General features: G+C 40.3%; 1 protein-coding gene across 2 annotated transcripts in view; it reads right to left on the minus strand.

Annotated features, from left to right (window-relative positions):
- Nucleotides 1-6,461: 6,461 nt before the first annotated feature.
- nlgn4xa (neuroligin 4 X-linked a) overlaps nt 6,462-19,969 on the minus strand; it is an 87,771-nt gene continuing 74,263 nt past the window's right edge. For both annotated transcript variants that reach the window (XM_047577025.1, XM_047577024.1), the window contains 3 exons: nt 19,714-19,899; nt 16,147-16,936; nt 6,462-8,970 (listed from right to left, as the gene is read on the minus strand). In XM_047577025.1, the coding sequence (XP_047432981.1) occupies nt 8,076-8,970; nt 16,147-16,936; nt 19,714-19,899 (1,871 nt within the window). In that variant the 3' untranslated portion in view covers nt 6,462-8,075. The remainder of the gene's footprint in view (nt 8,971-16,146; nt 16,937-19,713; nt 19,900-19,969) is intronic.

Genomic DNA, 19,969 nt, shown 5'->3' on the forward strand with positions numbered 1-19,969 from the left:
TAAATTACCAGTTCATATTGGCGGTAAACATTTTTAATTGACTCCAGTTTGAGGTTAGGGTGAGACATTGGTGGGGGGTGAAAAGTAACAAGGACGTTCGTGCAGGCCAGCTGCTTCCCTCAGATGCCCCCATCTGACAATATAGGTCCGCCTAGGATTACTAAGGTCCTGCTGGCTGCAGCATTACACATAGATGAAGCCCAGGGCGAGTAATGGAGCGGAAGTTCATTTTTAGAGCAGCAAATTCTAAACAACATTTCTCTTTCCCTTTTAAGAACTGAGTGGAAAAACCAAGTAGGTTAGGTTATATTATGGCCAATGCAAGGAAGTTGTGATGCGTTGTCCATATTTGCACAGAGTATGGTTGTTACCAACACACTGTAACTTAACAGACAATGGACTTTTCATTTTATTTGGACAACCACTCGTATGTTCTCTTAAGATTAATGGTGAATGATCTAATGTTGAGGCAATGGGCCTGAACCCCAGAGCAAGTTTAATTCAGTCAGCCTCTCTTAGGATTATTTGGCGTTAGTGGGCCATCCTGCAAAGGCGGTTATGAGCTGGCTCTGGTAACTCTCTGGTTTATCATGGCTGTAAGCATGTCCATACGGAAGATTCATGATCTAATTCTTAATTAAATCCAACGCTGCATAATTCATGAAGCTCTTGCTATAACATGAGATGCCAATAGCTGTGTGAATGTGTATTCCATTTAGCTATATTGACGACAAAATGATATTCACCCAGGGCAATTTGTTGACTGACCTCTAACAGAACTAGAAAATGTAGATATCTATAAACAAATACACAGTGGTATTATCTCAATTGGTCAAAATGTTGTTGCCGCTGTAGATAAGGTGTTGAGAGAGGTGCGGAAAAGAGGAGTTAATGCCTGATGAAGTCCTGAGGTCTGAGTGATCAGAATGTTTTATCTATAAACTTAGGAAATATTTAACAGTGAATTATTTTTCGTGGGAGAGAACAGAGGGTGGCAGTAAACAACATGTTCCTGGCAGTACAGCGAGCAAGTGAGTGGCTGTGGCTAAGAAGGAAATTAAAGAGGCTAAGCTAATCTCGTGGTCAGACAGTCAGACGGTTGTGTGGTGGCAGCATGGAGGAGGGTGACCCCAGGACGCTGGAGCTCACTGTTAAGCCTTCTTAAGGTGTTGTGGGTCTAACTTAATGAAACATCGGGGTAGGGAGTTGCCCACCTGAAAACCCCAATGATGTGCCGCATACTGCCGGTCGTTTGTTTTTTTTTTTTTTTTTTTGTTTTTTTCAGTTGGTCTGGGTTTCTAAATGTGTTTTGCCTTATGTTTTGCAGAGGGGAGATGTGTTGGTTGACATGTAGTCGCATATCCCATCACTTCTTACCTACTGCTGTTGGCTAGGCCAGTTAGCTGGTTTCCGTTACTTGGCTCCACAGGAGCCGCAAAGTTGTTGGTTGCCAGTGATAGCTGTTGGTCGGTTTTTCACTTGGACCTGGCTTCTAAATGTGTTTTGCCTTGGATCTTGGCACAAGGGATTGAACTTTTTCCAATACGAAACAAGAGACAGATTTTTTTTTTATTTCCAGTTATAATGATAATGACTCCTCATCATTCCTCATGTTTGGTTAGAATAACAAGTGGAAATTGCCATAAATTGTCAATATTCAACGCGATAAAGCTCCGTTTGGACTGAATGGACAGATGGGAACAACAAAATCCAACCCAAGAAAATATATATATTTTTTTGATATACTATTATTCAAATGATTAACTGGAAAGATTTTTTAACTGATGTTTGTGCAGACCAGCTGCTTCCCCCAGATTCCCCCATCAGACAACATAGTTCCACCTGGGATTACCAAGGTCCCGCTGGCTACCGCATAACACACAGATGACGCCCGTAATGGAACGGAAGTCCAATTTTAGAGCAGCAAATTGCAAGCTACATATCTCCTTCCCTTTTAAGAACTGAGTGGAAGGAACTAGGTAGGTCAGGCTGTATGTGCCTTTCGAAAAAAAATATCCTATTTACACCTGCCTTCAAAATGAAGACATTCAGTAATCTTACCAGAACTGTGACACTGTCATAGTGCCAACATGAATTATGTTTTCCAGTGTTCTGACTGGTCAGAAGGCAGCCGTGTTACCATGGAGATGGTAACCCTGATGGAATGACGGTAGTGGTGTTTTTTTTGTTTTGTTTTGTTTTTTAAGATAAACTGCGGGTAATCTGCCTATGCTCTATGGCCGATAGATGATTAGATATCTTTGTAACATATACTGTAAATAACCATATAAGCAATGCAGTAACGATGGGAGGAATTGTGGTATCAACGGGGGCTCAGAGCTTATTTTCAGTCCTGGACCCCCTACCATGCTAATCCAGCCCTGTATAAATGATTACATATTTACAAATCTCTGGATATGGCAAATAACCTGCTATCGTGAGGCTTTATGGAAGAAGAAATTGTAATGGCTACATCCCAGAGAGACTTACCAATATAAAAAAGGAGCCACACACACACACACACACACACACACACACACACACACACACACACACACACACACACACACACACACACACACACACACACACACACAAATAAACGTTTGGTTCATTAATACCACAAAGCCACTTTTAGAAATTTTGTGGAGGCGCATGCCGTGGCAGGGGAATTTCAATCCCACGATCCTTTGAAACCATCACCTCAAAGTCACCCATTTACATGGACAACAAGTGCCGTAGAAAATTCCGCAGGTACTGCACTCTGGAACTGATGAGAAAACGATTAGGAAGGCTGTGAGTTGAGGGCAATATTTTCCAAAGTAAAAGATTGCTGTGAGGGATTTCTGCAGGCCGTTACTGATACCTTGGTTCCTCGCCACTTAACTGCATATATATTGACTCTGAAGATTTCATATTCATCTATTAAGGCGCCAGCTACCCAGGGAAGGAAATGCAATCAACTGACTTTGCTGCCGAGGTATTTACCTGCATTTTAATTCATGTTTGAGTGGGGGGGAGTGGGACAGTGGAGGCTTTCACTGCAGCTGGTCACAGTGGGGTTTTGTGCGGCGTTCTCAGCAACCAGAAACACCTCACCTTTCATTCCCATTCCCCAAACTAAACACACGCACGATCTTCATCTCTGCCCACTCCTATTTGGTGCACTACCTTGTCACCACAGCGATCGATATGCCTCGGTAATGGCTGCCTGGAGAGCAGCTTGCTTGAATGACAGTTCTGGGACTGCGGTTGAGTGATGGAGCACTGTTGCTAGCTTAATTAACTTCCAGTCGAGTCTCCAGGATTCGCATTCGACACCCCCACTACCCTCTACTGTGTTTCTCCCGGCATCACTCCTCCTCTCCACCGCCACCTCCAACCTATTACCCCAAGCATAAACAATATGCCAATTAAAAGGCTGCCTGCACACCGACGCTGCTTTGTTTGCCCACAAAATAAACATTCCCATAGTCTATGAGACTTGTTTGCTCGATCATACGTCACGGATCAAACAATTTTGCTAATGAAAGAAAGTTCTCTTATGTAAATCACTTTCGCACATCAGCCTTTACTCATTGGGAACTTTACAAATGTCAGCGGCGACTGAATGGAGACATCCATTCCACATCGGTGAATGCAGATTACTATTAAAGATTTCAATTTTCCCCCTGTCACTTCGGTTTTAAGTCAAGAGCTAATTTGCTTGCCTTGTTGCAAAGGGACAATCGATAGATTGAACGGCGAGAGCGAAGGTGAAGCGGTGGCAGTGGGTGGGAAGGGTGATTTCAAGACAGTTTTACTGAGTGCGGGATGCTGGAGTTGAGGGGACGTGGGTGTCAGGGGAGGACTTGTAGCTACTGCAGGAGTACTCTTTGCTATTCACTTCAGAAGCGCATCTTGTTTTCCCTTACAGAGCACAACAGCAATTCACAAAAGGCCGAAACAGTCAGAGAATACAGCTTAGCTGGCAATGCTCGAACTGTTTGCAGATGCAATTCAGTGTTTCAAAAGTTTGAAGCGGCTCGATTGCCACTATTGATTGAGTCTAACTCAATAAGCACAATACGGCTGGATCACATCACGGAGTGAATATACAGTGCCTATTTTGAAAACGAGGGCTCTCATTGTATCATTGTATACGAGGAAAGAAACATAAAATTGGACAATAAATCAAAACAGCAGCAGATAAATTACATCTAATTTAACACTAAGGCTGTTTTCAGCGTGAATGAGATCCCACACATGGTATTATGCTGTGTACTATAAATTCAAAGTCCCGTTTTTTTTTTTTTTCTTCCACAAATTTAAATTTGTGGGGGGCTGTACACAGTAGGCCCCTGCCACTATCGCTTCTGAGCCAATCACGAGGCCCCGTCTACACGCTGCCAGGTTCCCCACAATTGACCGAGACAGCCTATTCAGTCGTCAAGTAAAATTAAAACTTGAATCCGTCAATTATTTTCTATATCTGTCAACTGTGTATACCACCATTGTGTCAGGTATGTTTATGTTTACGGCAGTTGCACGGACACCCTACTGTTGCACATGTTCGAAGTGAAAAAAAAGAAAAAAGAGAGAGAACATTTGAACCCATGTATTATTTGAACAGCTTAATATTGAATGCAACATGATAATGAAAATGTATACTTATAAATATTGCTAGGTCGAGTTTAATATAGAAGACATATAGTAGGTAGGGGGTCCCTACTTAATCTCTCCATCAGTTTGGGGTCCTTGGCCTGAAAAACCATATAAGGGTTACCGTTCCTATTTCATCTTTTATTAAACAAACTAAGTATGACTTATCTTATTTACACGATGGCTTGACAATTCTGTCTCCACACGGTCGCATGTTTACGATTCTCCTCTGCCCGTATTGCGCCCAGACACAATGTAGAGTAAACTGAGAGAAAATATCCTAATGTTTAGCTCAGTGCACAGTTCAAATAACTGTTCAGCTGTTGTATTGACATGAACACCATGATTCCTTCAGTGTTTGTTTCAGTGTTCGTCTGCACTCTGCGGTTCTCTCCATCTTTCTCTCCATCTCCAGTAGCGATACCATTTCGAACCATTAATAGCCGTTACTTCTACTGTGACATCTGTGTTAAGGTACTGTAAGTGAAGCTCGGAGTATCGGAGGCCATTCAGCAACCATTAAATCGTAAGCAGACTAACATCTAGAGGAGACGGCGGGTTATATTGCTTTTTCTTCAGATCAGAAACCAAGTGCATACATAACATGGTGCGGTTTCTTTTTATGGGCTGGTTGAACCTGGTAGTTTCTTATTTAACTGCTGGTCCATTTATATGTAATTACTCGATTATGGGTTATCCTGAAATTATAGTCCTTAGCAGTAATGTGAGATAATTATGGGTTTAGGATGGCATAATCTAAGGGATCACATGTTAAAAAGGAATCCCAGTGTGTTTCTATCTTAAAACATTTATTAGCTGCAGTGTGCTCCTCGTTTCTACACACCGACTAGCACTGCAATTCAGAGTACATGGTAATAAGGAGGCATGGTTGGATCTATAATAATAAAAATACAATTATGTTCTGTATGTAATTCTGGTGGAAAGTATATGAAAAGGTGAAGTGTTTTCAGAGCTCCCAGCCTTATAACCACCCTCAAGGATGAATTGGTACACAGTGACTTGGCTCCTGTAACCAAGCCTAGCTGGTACCTCAGACCCACAGGCAGCCATCTTCATCAATTGTAACACTACACATGTCATTTACAGGTTGATGCGTGAGACCAGCCCCAAAACACTAAAGGATGGCCAATGAAGTGGTCCCTACTTCTCAGAGATGACATTGTTTTGTTTTATTCCCCACTCATTCGGGTTTATTCCTATGCTCATGATGTCACTTCCTGGTGTTTCCAGGTTTCACCTGTGTCCTCACAATTGATTTGTCACCCTGATGAAGGCAGTGTGTCATAACACATATGTGCATTTTAACTTTCACAATGCATTAGCCAGTTTTAATAAAGGCTTTGTAAATTTTGGTTCTCAAGTATGGAAGCACTAAGCAGCCATGCACTATGGCATATTATTTCCTCTGTTTTCCCATTAGTTATTTATCTCGTTATCTTGGGAAAATGAGCTCTGTTTTCTCAAGATAACAAGTTATTTATCTTCCTATTTCGGGAAAACAAAGCTTTGTTTACTCGAGATCTCCAGAAACTTTTTAAATTCGTTATTATCGCTCAATACCTCTACATGTCTGTATTCCATTTTAGTTTAGATTTACGTTACAATCCAACCCATAAGGAGAGAGCTGATCACTGGAAGGTGTGTCACGTGAAACCCAATTTGACAGTGATCTAAAGAATGATAAAAGAGAACTGACTAGTAAGAATTTGAAAACATTCCATTCTGTCAATTAAAAAGACAACCGACAGCGGTAGAGTGTCGAGTGGGAAACCATAATAAAAACTGACATTTTAAATGGATCATTCTATTAACTGTATTACCAAAGTGATATGCACTGACAATAAATCACATTTGTACACACAACACGCCAATTAAACCTCTCACGTTTCTTTTTTCTTTTTTTTCTTTTCTTTTTTTTTTTTTTAGAAAATACTGTGGTATTTTATTAAAAAATGTTGCAGAAAAAGTTTATACAGGTGTCCAGCCAGAAATATGTCTATTATCACTTAAGGCAAAACCGCAAACAAATAAGACAAACTAAGGACTTTAAAATTCTACATTAAAACCCTTGTTATCTTGACTGGTTTAGGGACCAAATGGCAAGAATATATATTTTATAGAATTTACAAATGTAGCTTAAAATCTTCTAGATGTACTTCCATTTTTTTTTCTTTTTGTAATAGGATGCAAAACGAAAAAGAGTTAATGGTTACTTGTGTTGTAATTTTATAATAATTAATATCATTAATATTTACACTCATTCACTTGCTTTTGTAACCCAAAATATCACAAGCCTGGCACAATACTTTACATATTGCTAGCATATGACAATTTGAAATATCTAACATATATTTCTTTACAAACATATCCAACTAATATTAATACAAAAAAAAGCACTGCCTTTTTTTTTTATTTCTAAATAATACATTGCTGGTCACATTGTAAGCTCAGGCAGTGCTGAGATCGCAAGACAGAAAAAGCCCACAAAAAAAAACTATTGGAAGCATAACAGGATGACAGCAGCTGATGGGATCCAGATAGTCCTCATTCTCAGACAGGAGACGTGTCTGAAAATGCAGAGTAAAGCTCTTCCTGGACATGCAGTGTCTAAAGAGTGGACACAAAGCAATGCACGAGACAGTGACGTGATGGCCTGCGGATGGACAGTGCGCGACTCTCCCAGGACGGGGTCGCATTTGCATTTTGGTCTTTCTGGGAAAACGAATGAAATGCGGGTTTGTAATCGGCAAAAAGAATGAAGAATGTTCGGATATATTTACACACACCTTAACAGAAAGCACGCGCTGAACGAAAAAATCTCAGCGAAAAAAAACAAACAGTAATAGAAGGAGCTCTTTTAGTGTAATTTTTTCTTCTTTTTTTAAAACTTGTTTAATTTTCACGCACATTTATATACTTTTTTTTTATAAAGTTGTCATAAATACATTTCAGGCTGGGGTGTAGAATTCTGTGCCCAAGTCAGGTTTCGGATGAATGAAGGATCATCATGAAAAAATGGACTTCCTTTGTTGCTTTTCAACAACTGTTAAATATCTTCCTATTGTGTATTTAGACACAAAAGCCTCCGCAAAGACTTCTTTGTCCAACACAGAAATGGTTCACTTTGTAACAATACTAACAGTCATTGACTGGTTGCCTTTTCTTTTGGTAAATCTCCTTGAAATCCTTCCACAAAGCTTGTTCCAAAAAGAGTTATTACTATAGTAACATTCACTTTTATGAGAGTTTATGATCAATTTATACTGAATATACTTTTCAAGAAGGCATGGTAGCAAAATAACATCTGCTGAGACTCTGGAGTCTGTGCTTCACACAGTTAATCGCTTATATTTGCCTTTGTCTGGGTAGTGGCAGAACCAGGGGGGATCTGGAGCCATCCTGTCCCAAGTAAGCTATACCCGGGTTGTGGAGTGGCCGTGGGGCAAGTTGGTACTGTTCTGGCTACCACCAAAAGTATTGAAGTTGTGCAGAGGCTGCATGCCAGCCAGTGAGTTGGGGATCATGGTGATTGTGCTGGGCGTCATCAGGGGTATGTCATCAGGTGACCGGCGTAAGGTAAGAGTGTAGTCGGGAGGGCAAGTGAGCCGCAGAGTGTCGTGCGTCTGCAGTGCCTCGCACTCGTGGTGGTGCTCGTGCTCCAGCTGCTGCTGCTTCATCTGTAGCGACATCAGCTCCTCGCTCTGAAGGTGGGCCACGTCGTTGGCGGTGGACGGTGCGTTGGCTTGGGCGGAGTTGCGCTGCGGGGTGGGGACGCGTCGGTTCGACTCATGCCGCCGCTTGTCCTTTTTGTAGTATAAGGCAGCAAAGGCGAGGATGTTCAGGAAGAGCAGCGATGCTCCTACGGCAATGGTGACGCTGAGCTCCGTGGAGTAGTCCCTCTTGGTCTCAATCACTACAGATGACTCGTCGGTTAAGTCTCCGCTCTTACGCTGGTCAGTGGTCTGCTTGGTGTTGACAGGCGGGACCCCTGGGTGACGTGTGGTGGACGGCCAGCTGTTTTTACCTGGGAATCGTTTGGTGTAAGGGTATGGGGTGGTGTCCTGCGGTGGTATCTTGGTGGTGGTGGACACATATTGAAAAAACTCATTTATATTGTGAAGATGTGGAACTAGTTCCAGCCAGAATGCCACCTTGGTAGCCCGGTAGTGGTCTCGGACTCGAGGTTTGAGGCCAATGTGAAGGTAGAGCTGGTCCTTGGGGTTGTACTTGGTCCAAGCTACCTCCTCAAACCGGTTAGGCTTTGTGTGGATGAATTTTGTGTCCTGTGGAACTGGCTGGTTTGGATCCCTGCCAGAAGAAAATACAAGACAGAGAAGAAAAAGTTGTAACAAAATAACAGGAAGCATATAAAATATTGCATTCCAATTCGTCATCATTTAAACCCTAATGCTAACATTAAGAAGTAGTTTTTTCTTTATGTGACACTGTAAATTGCCTTTTTCTTCAAATCATTTTAGGGCAGCGTGATAATACAATTCAACAATGTAACTGTCCATTAAGTTCACTTAGTGCTAATTTGTGACACTTCCAGATGAGTCATTACTCAAAAACGTCAAAGCCTTTCATCTGCTCCTTTGCTCTGACTGCTCAAAGCTAATGTGTTTCGAGGTGACCCAGGATTTGAATGCATGAGCTGACAAATTGTTCCTTGTCCTTTAAACACCAATAACACATTTCCAGGTTCACACTTTCTTAATATTCAGTGTACCCCTGTATGCTACTTGTAGTTTGGGAAACCACTACACCTCTGTAGTGACTTTGTGGTAGCATTTTCATTAACTTTGGAGGGGGAAGACAGCAACCTTGGAGCTGACACACTCAAGTGTTTGTGTATGAGTCTGCATGTCTGAGTGTGGGTTTGATCGGTGTGTGGAGTTATATATCTCAGTGCTCAATGGGAAGGACTTATCTTGAGTCGTGCAATAAATCTTGGGAGTGGGCGGTACCAAAGAACACTAATGTGGGTGCTTTCATATGTGTACGACTGAAAATATCCTGTGTGATTACCAAGACATTCAGATACGGATGTATGCGGACGTCTGTACCCACATGTGTACTATTCAAATATGTTTCAAGTTTCAAGAGTTCTTGGCAACAACTCATATACCATGAAGTAACACGGCCATCTGATCTCTGAGCCTTGCGAGAGGACTGCACTAAAATCCATCTGTGGATGTTTATCAGAAAGGTCTCTCAGTTTCCTTATTACTTTTTTAATCTGTTCTGTTATATAAAACGTCTCGAACACAGCAATCACAGATATTTGATGCAATTCTTCTACACATCCCCACTTTCATTTTTGTATTGGAAGTTTACGGAACCTGCTGAGGCACTTAAGGTCATTAAAGGGCTATTTTTTTTTTTCAGTTTCGCTACTTCCATTGTTAAATACACAGGATTATGGAAGACAGTGAAACTAAAAGCATGCTGTAGAAAAAGAAAAAAAATATATCACGTAACATTTTGAGAAAAGGTTTCAAAGCTGTCATCTCCATTTACATCCTTTTTGGGAATGTTTAATGACACTGGACAATATTGCCATTCTGATATCCATCACAGAAGATATATATGCAAATAAATTATGTATATTACATAATGCACTATGAACACTGTGAACAAGAGATAATAACAGATAGTGTGGCATATTTTCCATATTGAAAACAAACTGTCTTGTCTCAAACAATGGTGCACACTATCAGAGTTAGACAATTTCACAGTTTCAGACAGAAGCATTCATTTTTAAATGACTCTTCATATAATAATGTGAAAATAGATACAATGTGTCTCCTAGTAATGCAAAGCAAAAAAAAGGCATCACTTAATCCGGATGTAACGGCTCATAGTGCCAGTTGTGTGTAAGCTAACTAAACTGGTCACATTTCTCTCTTTTGAACTGTGCACTTCATCACACTCAACAATTAAATGTAGCTGTGAATATTTAGTCAAAACCTCCTTTGTAATTAGGAGAAAACCTATCTTGTAATTATGTGACACTAATTCATAATTATTAGATAGCACCGGCATTGTTTTTCTCTTTTGTGATTACAGTCCTTTCCCAAATTTCCATCAATTTGATTAACTGCTACCACACTTATCACACAAGTGAAGAGGTTATAAGTACAGTCATTAAATGTAGAATTATTTTTAGTCTTTTAAACTGCGCATCTAGTATTGACAGCGTTTCATAGGAAGCCAACGTAGAAGCTTTGAAAGGGTTTGCATGTCAGGTTGGAGTTCTGGCGAGCCATGTATCTGGGAACAATGTGATCCATTGGTTCTTTTTTGGGATAATCATTCAGAGAGCAGCTGCATCCCGCGTCAAATCAAAGAAATCAGCTGAGTAAAGACTCCTGCAGTTTCATAGCGTCGACTCCTGAACTCTACAGAGTCAATTTGGCTGGTGTTGTTAGTTGGAAGGGATCTTAACCAGGCATAAGACGGGAGCTCGTCCAAGCAGTAGAGGTCTTTTGGGAGAAAAAGCTGACCCAAGAGTTCTGAAACAAAGTAATCGCAGTTTTTGGAAGGTTGTTCTGCCAATTTTGCAGCGCAAAGGAAGGGAGGAGAGGGAAATAAATCTGCAAACACAACAACAGACATTCACACACATTCCATTTGCTTGAGCCTCCTTGTAAGACTTTTCTTTTTTTATTTTGCCTACTCTGAAATTATTTCATTGGATTTGTTGTTGGCTTTGAGCTATAAGTCTGCAACTCTGTGCAAGGAAATCAATGACTCGAACTTAATGTACTTTAATATTACTCCCATTCCATAAAAGGTGTTAAAAAATGTATATTATATTATATATTAATAAAAATAAAAATAAATCATAGGTAGCCATCTTTTGCTTTCATGACATCTTTGCACACTCTTGGCATTCTCTCAATCAGCTTCATGAGGTAGTCACCTGGAATGATTTTTTAACTGTCTTAAAGGAGTACCCAGAAGTACTGAGTACTTGTTGACTGCTTTGTCTTCAGTGTGCAGTCCAACTCATATTAAACCACCTTAGTTTTGTTTTAGGTCAGGTACTTGTGGAGGGCAGGTCATCTGACCCAGCAGTCCACCACTCTCCTTCTTGGTTTAATAGCTCTTACACAGCCTGGAGGTGTGTTTGGGGTCATTGTCCTGTTGAAAAACCAATGATGTTCCCACTAAGTGGAAACCAGATGGGAAGCCATGTTGTTAAAGAGTGCTGCCGTAGCCAGAGAGCTGTGGTAGTTAAGTGAGCCTTGAATTTTGAATCGAATCACCAACAGCGTCACACGAGAAGCACCTTCACAACACCACATCCCCTCTTCTTCCATTCTTCCCAGTGGGAGCCACACATTTGCAAACCATCCGCTCATCTTCTCACAAAGACAACGTGGGTGGAATTTCACTTTTAAAAAGTTCATACTTCCACTGGTGCAATACATATCCCTTGTGTTTCTTTGCCCAAAAGACTGATTGTGCAGTATACCTCGAAAATGTTAAGATGTCTCTGCAACTACTAGAAGTCTTTTAGGCACTAAGGAGGGCTCCAATCTGCGGTTTCTGAGCTGGGTAACTCTAATGAACTGCAACAGAGGTAGGTCTTTTTCTTCCTTTTGCATGGGCGGTCCTCATGAGAGCTGGTTTCATTATGGTTTTCGTGACGACACTTAAAAATTGATTGACTAAGGTTTATATCTTAAAGTACTGAGGAAGACCTATACAACATTAAGAAGATGGCCATAATGTCATGCCTGGTTGTTGCATTTAATGTCATACATCATACAAACATACCAGAAATAATAAAAACGTGACCCCTTCATCCCTGATTCTCATGACTACATTTACAGAGTAAATGCTTAATCCATCATACAATAGTGTATTTAGGTAACATAGATACCAGAGAGAGAGTAGTTGTAAAGGGTATGCTCCACCTGTGCTAATGTCTAACTGGTCCTCATGTTAAAACATTCGGACTCGGTGATACTGCTAAGTCTGCCCTCCAACTGGTGTCCACATATGGAACCAGACGGAACATAAGGCATCCCTAACATGTAGTAGGGTTTCATTTCAGGACCGTTTCATCCAAACCAACCAACATATGCTGGAACAATATGCCACAGAAACAGCTGAAGGACAAAAAAAATAAAAAATGAAAAGACAATGCTCGAGGCCATCAATGCTCAGTGAACTGAAAAATGCACGTTTTGCTTGCATACACTCCCATCAAGCATGCACTCTGTTGATAATAACAGCCATCCTTGCCACAGGTTGAATTGCTAAATCTGCACCCCTCTCAGTCTGGCAGGTGTATGAAACTACTTAAAATTCCCAGTCGCAGTGTGTCACCAGAGCGATTCAACAGATGCTTTTATGTACTTGGAATAGCTGCAGTGTATTCGGAGTTAATGTCGCTTGCGCTGTATAATGACTGAACAGCTTTGAATGTCTATGAACAAAGCGACTACTTTCAACAGAAATATTCAAATTTTCAGTGCCTGTTTTTTCCATATTTTGTTCAATAATTGTTGTTGATCAATAATTCAAAAAACACAAATGTATTACATTTACAATAAGAGAAAATTAATGTTGATAGCACACATCTATTATTGATAAGTGATTAAAACCTTAAACTAATTACGAAGATTAAATTTGGATGGGAGGTCTGGCTCTTTTCAAAGATCCGGCTCTTTTGGCTCGGCTCCCTTAGAAGAGTCGGCTCTTATGGCTCTCAAATGGTTTTGCTTCTATTTTAACCTAATTTAGTTATTAGGAATGACTTGTGTGCTGGTAAGGTTCATAAAAGGGTTATTTTTATGCATTTTTTTTTACAAAAAGTACAGTTACTATGGTTTAACGTTTTAATAAATGAACAATAAATACACGGCAAACAAATAAATTACAAAAATTCCTCATGATTATAACACTTGAGATAAAAATCTTTAGTGCAGATTGGCATTCAGAAATGCCAGATGCACCACTTCAGTCACTGTCTTTGGAGCATCTGCCGCCTTCCTTCTTTCACAAAATTGTATGATCCTAGTATGTCCTTACATGTTATTGGTCACATGGTGAAAATAAAGAATATTCCGCTTTTCAACATAGAGAGAAAATGGTAAGCAGAGGCTGACATGTACTGAGGTTTAATCTTTAGTACAGGAGTGTCTTTATTCCTTTGATTTTAGGGACTTTTTTCCCTTCTTACAGCAAATTTAGTAACTTCTCATCCTGGCCTCAACTATTCTCACTCGAGACTAACCTCTCGCATAGTGACTCTTTTTAACCACATAGAAAGCTGCGCGCAGGAAGGCTGTGAAAACTGAAATCAACCAATCCCGGGACAGCGCCTGTCTCCCACTTTGTGAGATTCTAGATATAAATCTGTCAACACTTTATGGTGACTGCAAATAAAATTGATAGCTGCTATCTGATAAACACGAATCATAGGCCAGTGTAAAACTGAACGCTTCCTAAGATTACCAAGATGTAAAATTCCAAATTATTATTAGCCGAAACAAATGTCAAGGTAAGTCTGTTGTTCCTTAAGTTTATCACATCAATATTAATGCTCAGTTGGGGACACTGAAAAGAGGAAATTGAATCATCATGAGGAGTCCATCTTTTCTATCCATATTATTGCAACTTATCATTCATCCTTCCTGTATATAGTATAGATTAACCTGTAAAGAAAAACAATTATGAATAATATTTTTAAGGGTGCAGGGACAAAGTTTAAAAATGGGTTAGGCAAGTCTATGGTGTATCCATTTGATGAGCGTCAGGGTCAATTAACTTTTCAGCTTGAACTAACCACCCAAGGTATTTCAGAAATCCTTAGGAATATCTGTATTCAGTATATTTCCGTAGTCTCTTCTGACCTGTTTGTGGATTAGATTTTAAAATTCCATATTATTTTTCCACTTGGCACTGCATCAATGAATAATAACTGCAACATACCCACGTCAAGTCCATACATTACCACAACAATCGACCGAGTTGTGCGTACATCTTAGTCGTCCAATGCTTTTGGGCGGACAAAAGCTTCACAACCTCAATCCATTGTGATTCATGGAGAGACTTTACAATGAGTTGGGGAGACTTGATCAGAAACAGCCACGTTCCCAGCTACAAATTTGCTCTCTGTCAGCGATTTATTGTAAGCTTGCTGAAAAATGCAGCAAGAGAAATAAAAAGGCTATTCCTAAAATGCCTCAAAGGCAGCCAATCTCACACTGATCAGGCACCGACTGGATGGGAGCCAAATAGAACGATGGGTGAATGAAGGTCACAGCCTATGAAGCCGATCAAGACTTTATTTATTCACCTTTAAGCGAAATTTCGGTATGACTGGGCTGCAAACACCCCGATACCTAATCGCAAGGTGTATGAACCAAAAACGTGATCCAAACATAAACAGCAGGCTAATCCTTTCATCAAATCCAACCTTGCTGCAGGCCCATGGGGGGATTTGACTTGTTTTATTAACCTCCATTTGATCTCTTTGACTCACAAGCTAATCATAAAAATTCTAATCACAGCAAACAGTTCTGTTGACACGCCACCTAGAATATTTCTAGAGTATCAGGTACTTAGTTGCTGTATGTATTAAAGACAAATTTAATGGCAAAAAATCTAAAACAAACATCCCAAGGCAGTTCCATTGTTTTTTTGTTTTTTTGTTATTTTTTGTTTTGTACAGGCTTAACAGTTTTATTCCCTGAATAGAGATGGTTTCAATGTACTGTACATGTAGAAAAAAAAGTACGTTCTGGAATTGATGTGTGTGAGCTATGTTCTCAACAATATAGACATCTAAGTTTGCCTGCTAGCTAGTTATAATGTGGCCTTGTAGTTCCCGTCATGCTTTTGGTGGCCTAACTACAAGCACAAAGTTGCTAGTGTGGAGTCAGTAGCATAGTGACCTGTCAGTAGCATTGTGATGTGTCACTCGCGATTGCAATGGCTCTGAGTGATACTTAATGGAGAGCCACTTGGGCAGATAAAAGACAGAATTATGATATGCATGGGACTGAACATTTTCATCCTCCACTGTGATTCGATGCTGGTGATACCACCTCGAATTATGAATAAGAATCTCTCAATTTTCCCTTCAAATGTCAACTTTATCAAGACAAAAAGCTGTGGTGGTGGTGCTAATTCTCCAATATGTGCAACTTGATCATTGTATGAATAAAACAATTTAAAAAATAGATGCAGAAAGTTTTGTTAGAATATGGCATCACTAACAAATAATACGAAACATATAAAACAGTATTTAAATTTTCTTTCTTTTCATTCTATTTCCAGTTTTCAAATTTGTTTCTTTATATTGTTGATACTTTTGCCTGTGAAATAATACAGTATGGTTTTGCCCTTTGTCTTTTATTTACTGTGATAGTTTAATTTTATGGTAATTTATTTCCTCCATGATTTTATGGATATATATATGAAGAGTTCAATACAAAGTTAAGTACCAAGGCAAAGAGCACTTACCCTGTTTTAGCGAAGTTAGTCCAGTAGGTCATGACTACAGCGCTCAACATCACGTCATTTTTGGAGAAATTGCAATTGAAGAGATCTGTGGGGCCAATCATAGGGATTCCAAATACATACGGTACTTCATCACCATGGGCCGAGTCAGCCCAGCTGGGCTTCATGTCGCTCTGACAGTGGTGATAGAACGCATAGAAATAGGTGGGTGAGCCATACTGAGCGTGTAGGTCAGCTGTAGCCACAGCTGGCGCCACCCACTGATGGTCAGTGAACAGAGCCACCAGCGTCTTGCGTCGGGTCTCTGGGTTCTCCTTGTCGGCCCAATCGGTGTACATGAACTTGATGGTCTCGCGTAACGTGTCCTTGCCTTCCGGGTAGCCATAGAGGTGGTCTACAAAGTCTGACACGGCAAAGTCAAAATCATTGGCAGACACGCCGTCCTCACTGTCCACAATGCCGTCCACAAACTTAAACCCCTCGCCTTGATTGACTCCCAGCATGATGTCATAGTTCAGGAACTCCCCTTGCTCCATGAGGATCTGAGGGTCGTCCGGGATCACATCGCCATCGATCACAGGCCCGAAGGCGATGTGGTACTTTGCAGGCGTGATGTACTGCTCAATCAGCTCCTTGTAGTTCTTCTTCTGCAGACACTCCACAAGATCGATGGTGTCCAGCATGTTGCAGCCCACTTTCTCGGCAAGGGCTCGCGTGTACTTGGCAGGTTGGTAGTTGACCGCCCAGCTGGACAGCGCGGTGCCACTCTGTATGATGGCTTTCTGGAACAGATCTGAAAACAGAGCTAGTATTAGTGAAGCACACCAACACAAACTGAAAGTGTACACACACTATATGACAAATTCCATTTTAATGACAAGTTAAGATATTTAATGTAGTAAGGCCGATGATTTAATTAGCAATCAAGCCCGGAAATAATGTTGGCACTACCATTTTCCCCTGGTGACTGACTGAGGCTCTTGTCTTATGTTTCAGCAGCTGTTTGAAAAATGTAACTGTCTCTTAAATGTGACGATAGATTTTAAAATGAAACTAATTTTGGATTCTGTGTGACAAACAATCTAGAGAAGATGTATGTGTCTGGGATAAAATTAACATATAAGTGATAACAAACCATTTTTTAAATGCTGAAACAGTTTATTTCTGCTCCTTCGATGCTGGCACCAACACCTATTCAATGGGTCCATTGTCAAAGCTGACTACAACATACAACAATCTGGCATAACATTATGACCATCATTGTACCTCCAAAGCAGTTCTGGCTCGTCAGAGAATGGACATGGGATTGGTGTTACTGGGGAGTTTGGGCCTTTTTCCATTACTCTTACATGAAATGGAAATTTTCCTTTGAGTCAATAGACATGAAAAAGACAGCAAAGTTGAAGTATATTAAAATGCATCTATTTTACATTACAGGAAGTGAAACTGATAGCAGTAGCAGCTTCAAGAGAATTGCAGTAAATACATGCTGCTGTACATAAAACTGCATTAATTCAATTCAGTTTTTAATAAGATTTATTTAGACTATGTGTGTATACACCATATAAGAAATCCTCTTTGTGGAGTGATTATGGCCGGTTCAGATACAATACATCAGACTAGTGCATTCCACCTGATAAATAATTCACCCTACAAATATCACTGAGAGAATCTCAGTCAAAAGAATGAGAATTCCAGCAAGCTCTCTCTCTTTCATTCCCACGTAAACCTTCTGCAAGGCAAATAAAAGGATTATCCTGAACACTGACTTTATATCTTTGTGTCCCTAATGAATGAATGACAAAGCATAACATAGACTATATTCGTTGTTTGCATCAACGGCACCGTAGGCTGTTTCCACATCCCGGAATATTGTTAGAACAGCCTCATTGACTGCCAATCAGGAAGTAGGCCACAAAACCCAAGAACACTCGGAGTTGTGTGTATTTTTCAGAGGGTTCTATTTATACTCAGTTTTGGTGACTCAACCGGGACGAGTTGAAAAGTATATTTCAAGCACAGAGCAGACATCCCGGAAGGCCTGGTTAGCAGCATATTAGTGTTTACCGTTACTGCCATAAGTCAGATATGAAGTATCTCAGCTCAGATTAGGGTTAACATAACATTAGATGGCGCAGTTTTAAAAAAATTAAAAAGTGGTTTTATGAACTCTCTTCCCAACTGCCTGTAAGGACAAACAAATGGAATTGAACCTGCTACACAAAAAATTATAATTTTGCCCCCAAAACGTAAGGAAATTGAGAACTGCATGAGGACTTCAGACCAACCATAGGCTTCCGTTGGGGGATGGGTCAAACTATTTTCTCCACCTCTCAACCAAATATGACCCTAGGTAATCTGGTGAAATGCAACAAACCACTCTGTATGAATAGCAAATGCTGCCTAAATAATTTAGCATGTCATTCTGTGACCAGCAGATCTCTCTGCATAATTCAGAACTGTAAAATGAAGTGTCCAACATAATTAAAGACAGAAACTTCAGAAATGCTTTCTTTTTTCATTACAGTACTTTCTTCGTGTTGCTTCTGAGGTGGCGTTATCTTTTTATCTTTTGGCTTCTCATCTGTGTGCATTTGTGTTTTTGGTCATAGTTATAACTTAGGAAGTCTAAAATTATTCACTTTTCTTTTCTTTTTCCCAAAAGCTATAGAACAAGCATACCGTTACTGGGATATGTGACACCAGGTATTAATTCTAGTGCGGAGGAGTGAAACATACAGCCTTTTGGCCAAAAATGTCCCGCCAGAGGGTCCAATCTGGGTCAGGAAAACTACATTGAGACCACTCAATTCACTGCAACTAAAACTGGCATCTAATCCTAACATGTCTACTAATAAGTGGTTTAAGATGGTATAAGGTATACAAAGTTATACAATATATTCAAAATATTTATGTAATTTATAAGATATATAGGTAAGAATATACAGCAGCAGAAACTACTAACAAAACAACCTCAGGCCAATTGTGTTCTCAACTGCACTAGAAGATGGCATCAGTGTGCTGAAACTGCACTTATTTTTCTTTAAGATGCAAGGAAACATTTTCCTCATTTGTAATTTTCATATTTATAGGTCATTGTGTTATTATGTTACGGCCCCCTCAAGATCAAACTGGGCTGTATCTGGCCCCCCTGACCCCATATGTGCAATGATCACCCCTGCTCTAGTGTGTAACAACTATGTGTGTAACAACGATTCAAGGAAAGAGCCTTTGCTTGTAGGTGAGACTAGTGGTTCAAAGTGTTAAACACCCATAACAAGGTTTTATCATTGAAAACTTGTTATTAATTCATAACAGTCCCTCCAGTATATTTGTCAGAGATTTGCCTTTCCACTGTGAATTTCTTCTTTGCAAGTTGAACACAAATAACTAAATATGCGAGTCAGATCAGACTCTAGTTTCCCTTTCCACTGGACTGTGATGTGAAGCCCACACAACATCAAAGCGTGATCGCAGATGGACATATATGGCAGAAATGACAAAATGATTAAAAGACCGTTAGGTGAACGCACATTTTGCTGCGGCTCTGCACACACAGAGAACACATACCTTCTGAGTAATGCGAGAGGGTGAGCAGGCTGACGCACGATGCTCCGGCACCAGAACCAAAAATGGTCACTCTCTTTGGGTCTCCTTTGAAGGCCTGGATGTTTTCTTTGATCCACCTGAGAGCCTGAATTTGATCCAGCAGACCATAGTTGCCTTTGGCTGCCTGGTCTCCCGTGCTTAAAAACCCTGAATAGATGAAAATACACAGGAAAAAAAAATCCATTTTACTGCTGAAGAGTGTTTGGCCCCAATTCAG

This window comes from Mugil cephalus, chromosome 23, assembly GCF_022458985.1.
Source record: "Mugil cephalus isolate CIBA_MC_2020 chromosome 23, CIBA_Mcephalus_1.1, whole genome shotgun sequence".
Taxonomy (NCBI): Eukaryota; Metazoa; Chordata; class Actinopteri; order Mugiliformes; family Mugilidae; genus Mugil; species Mugil cephalus.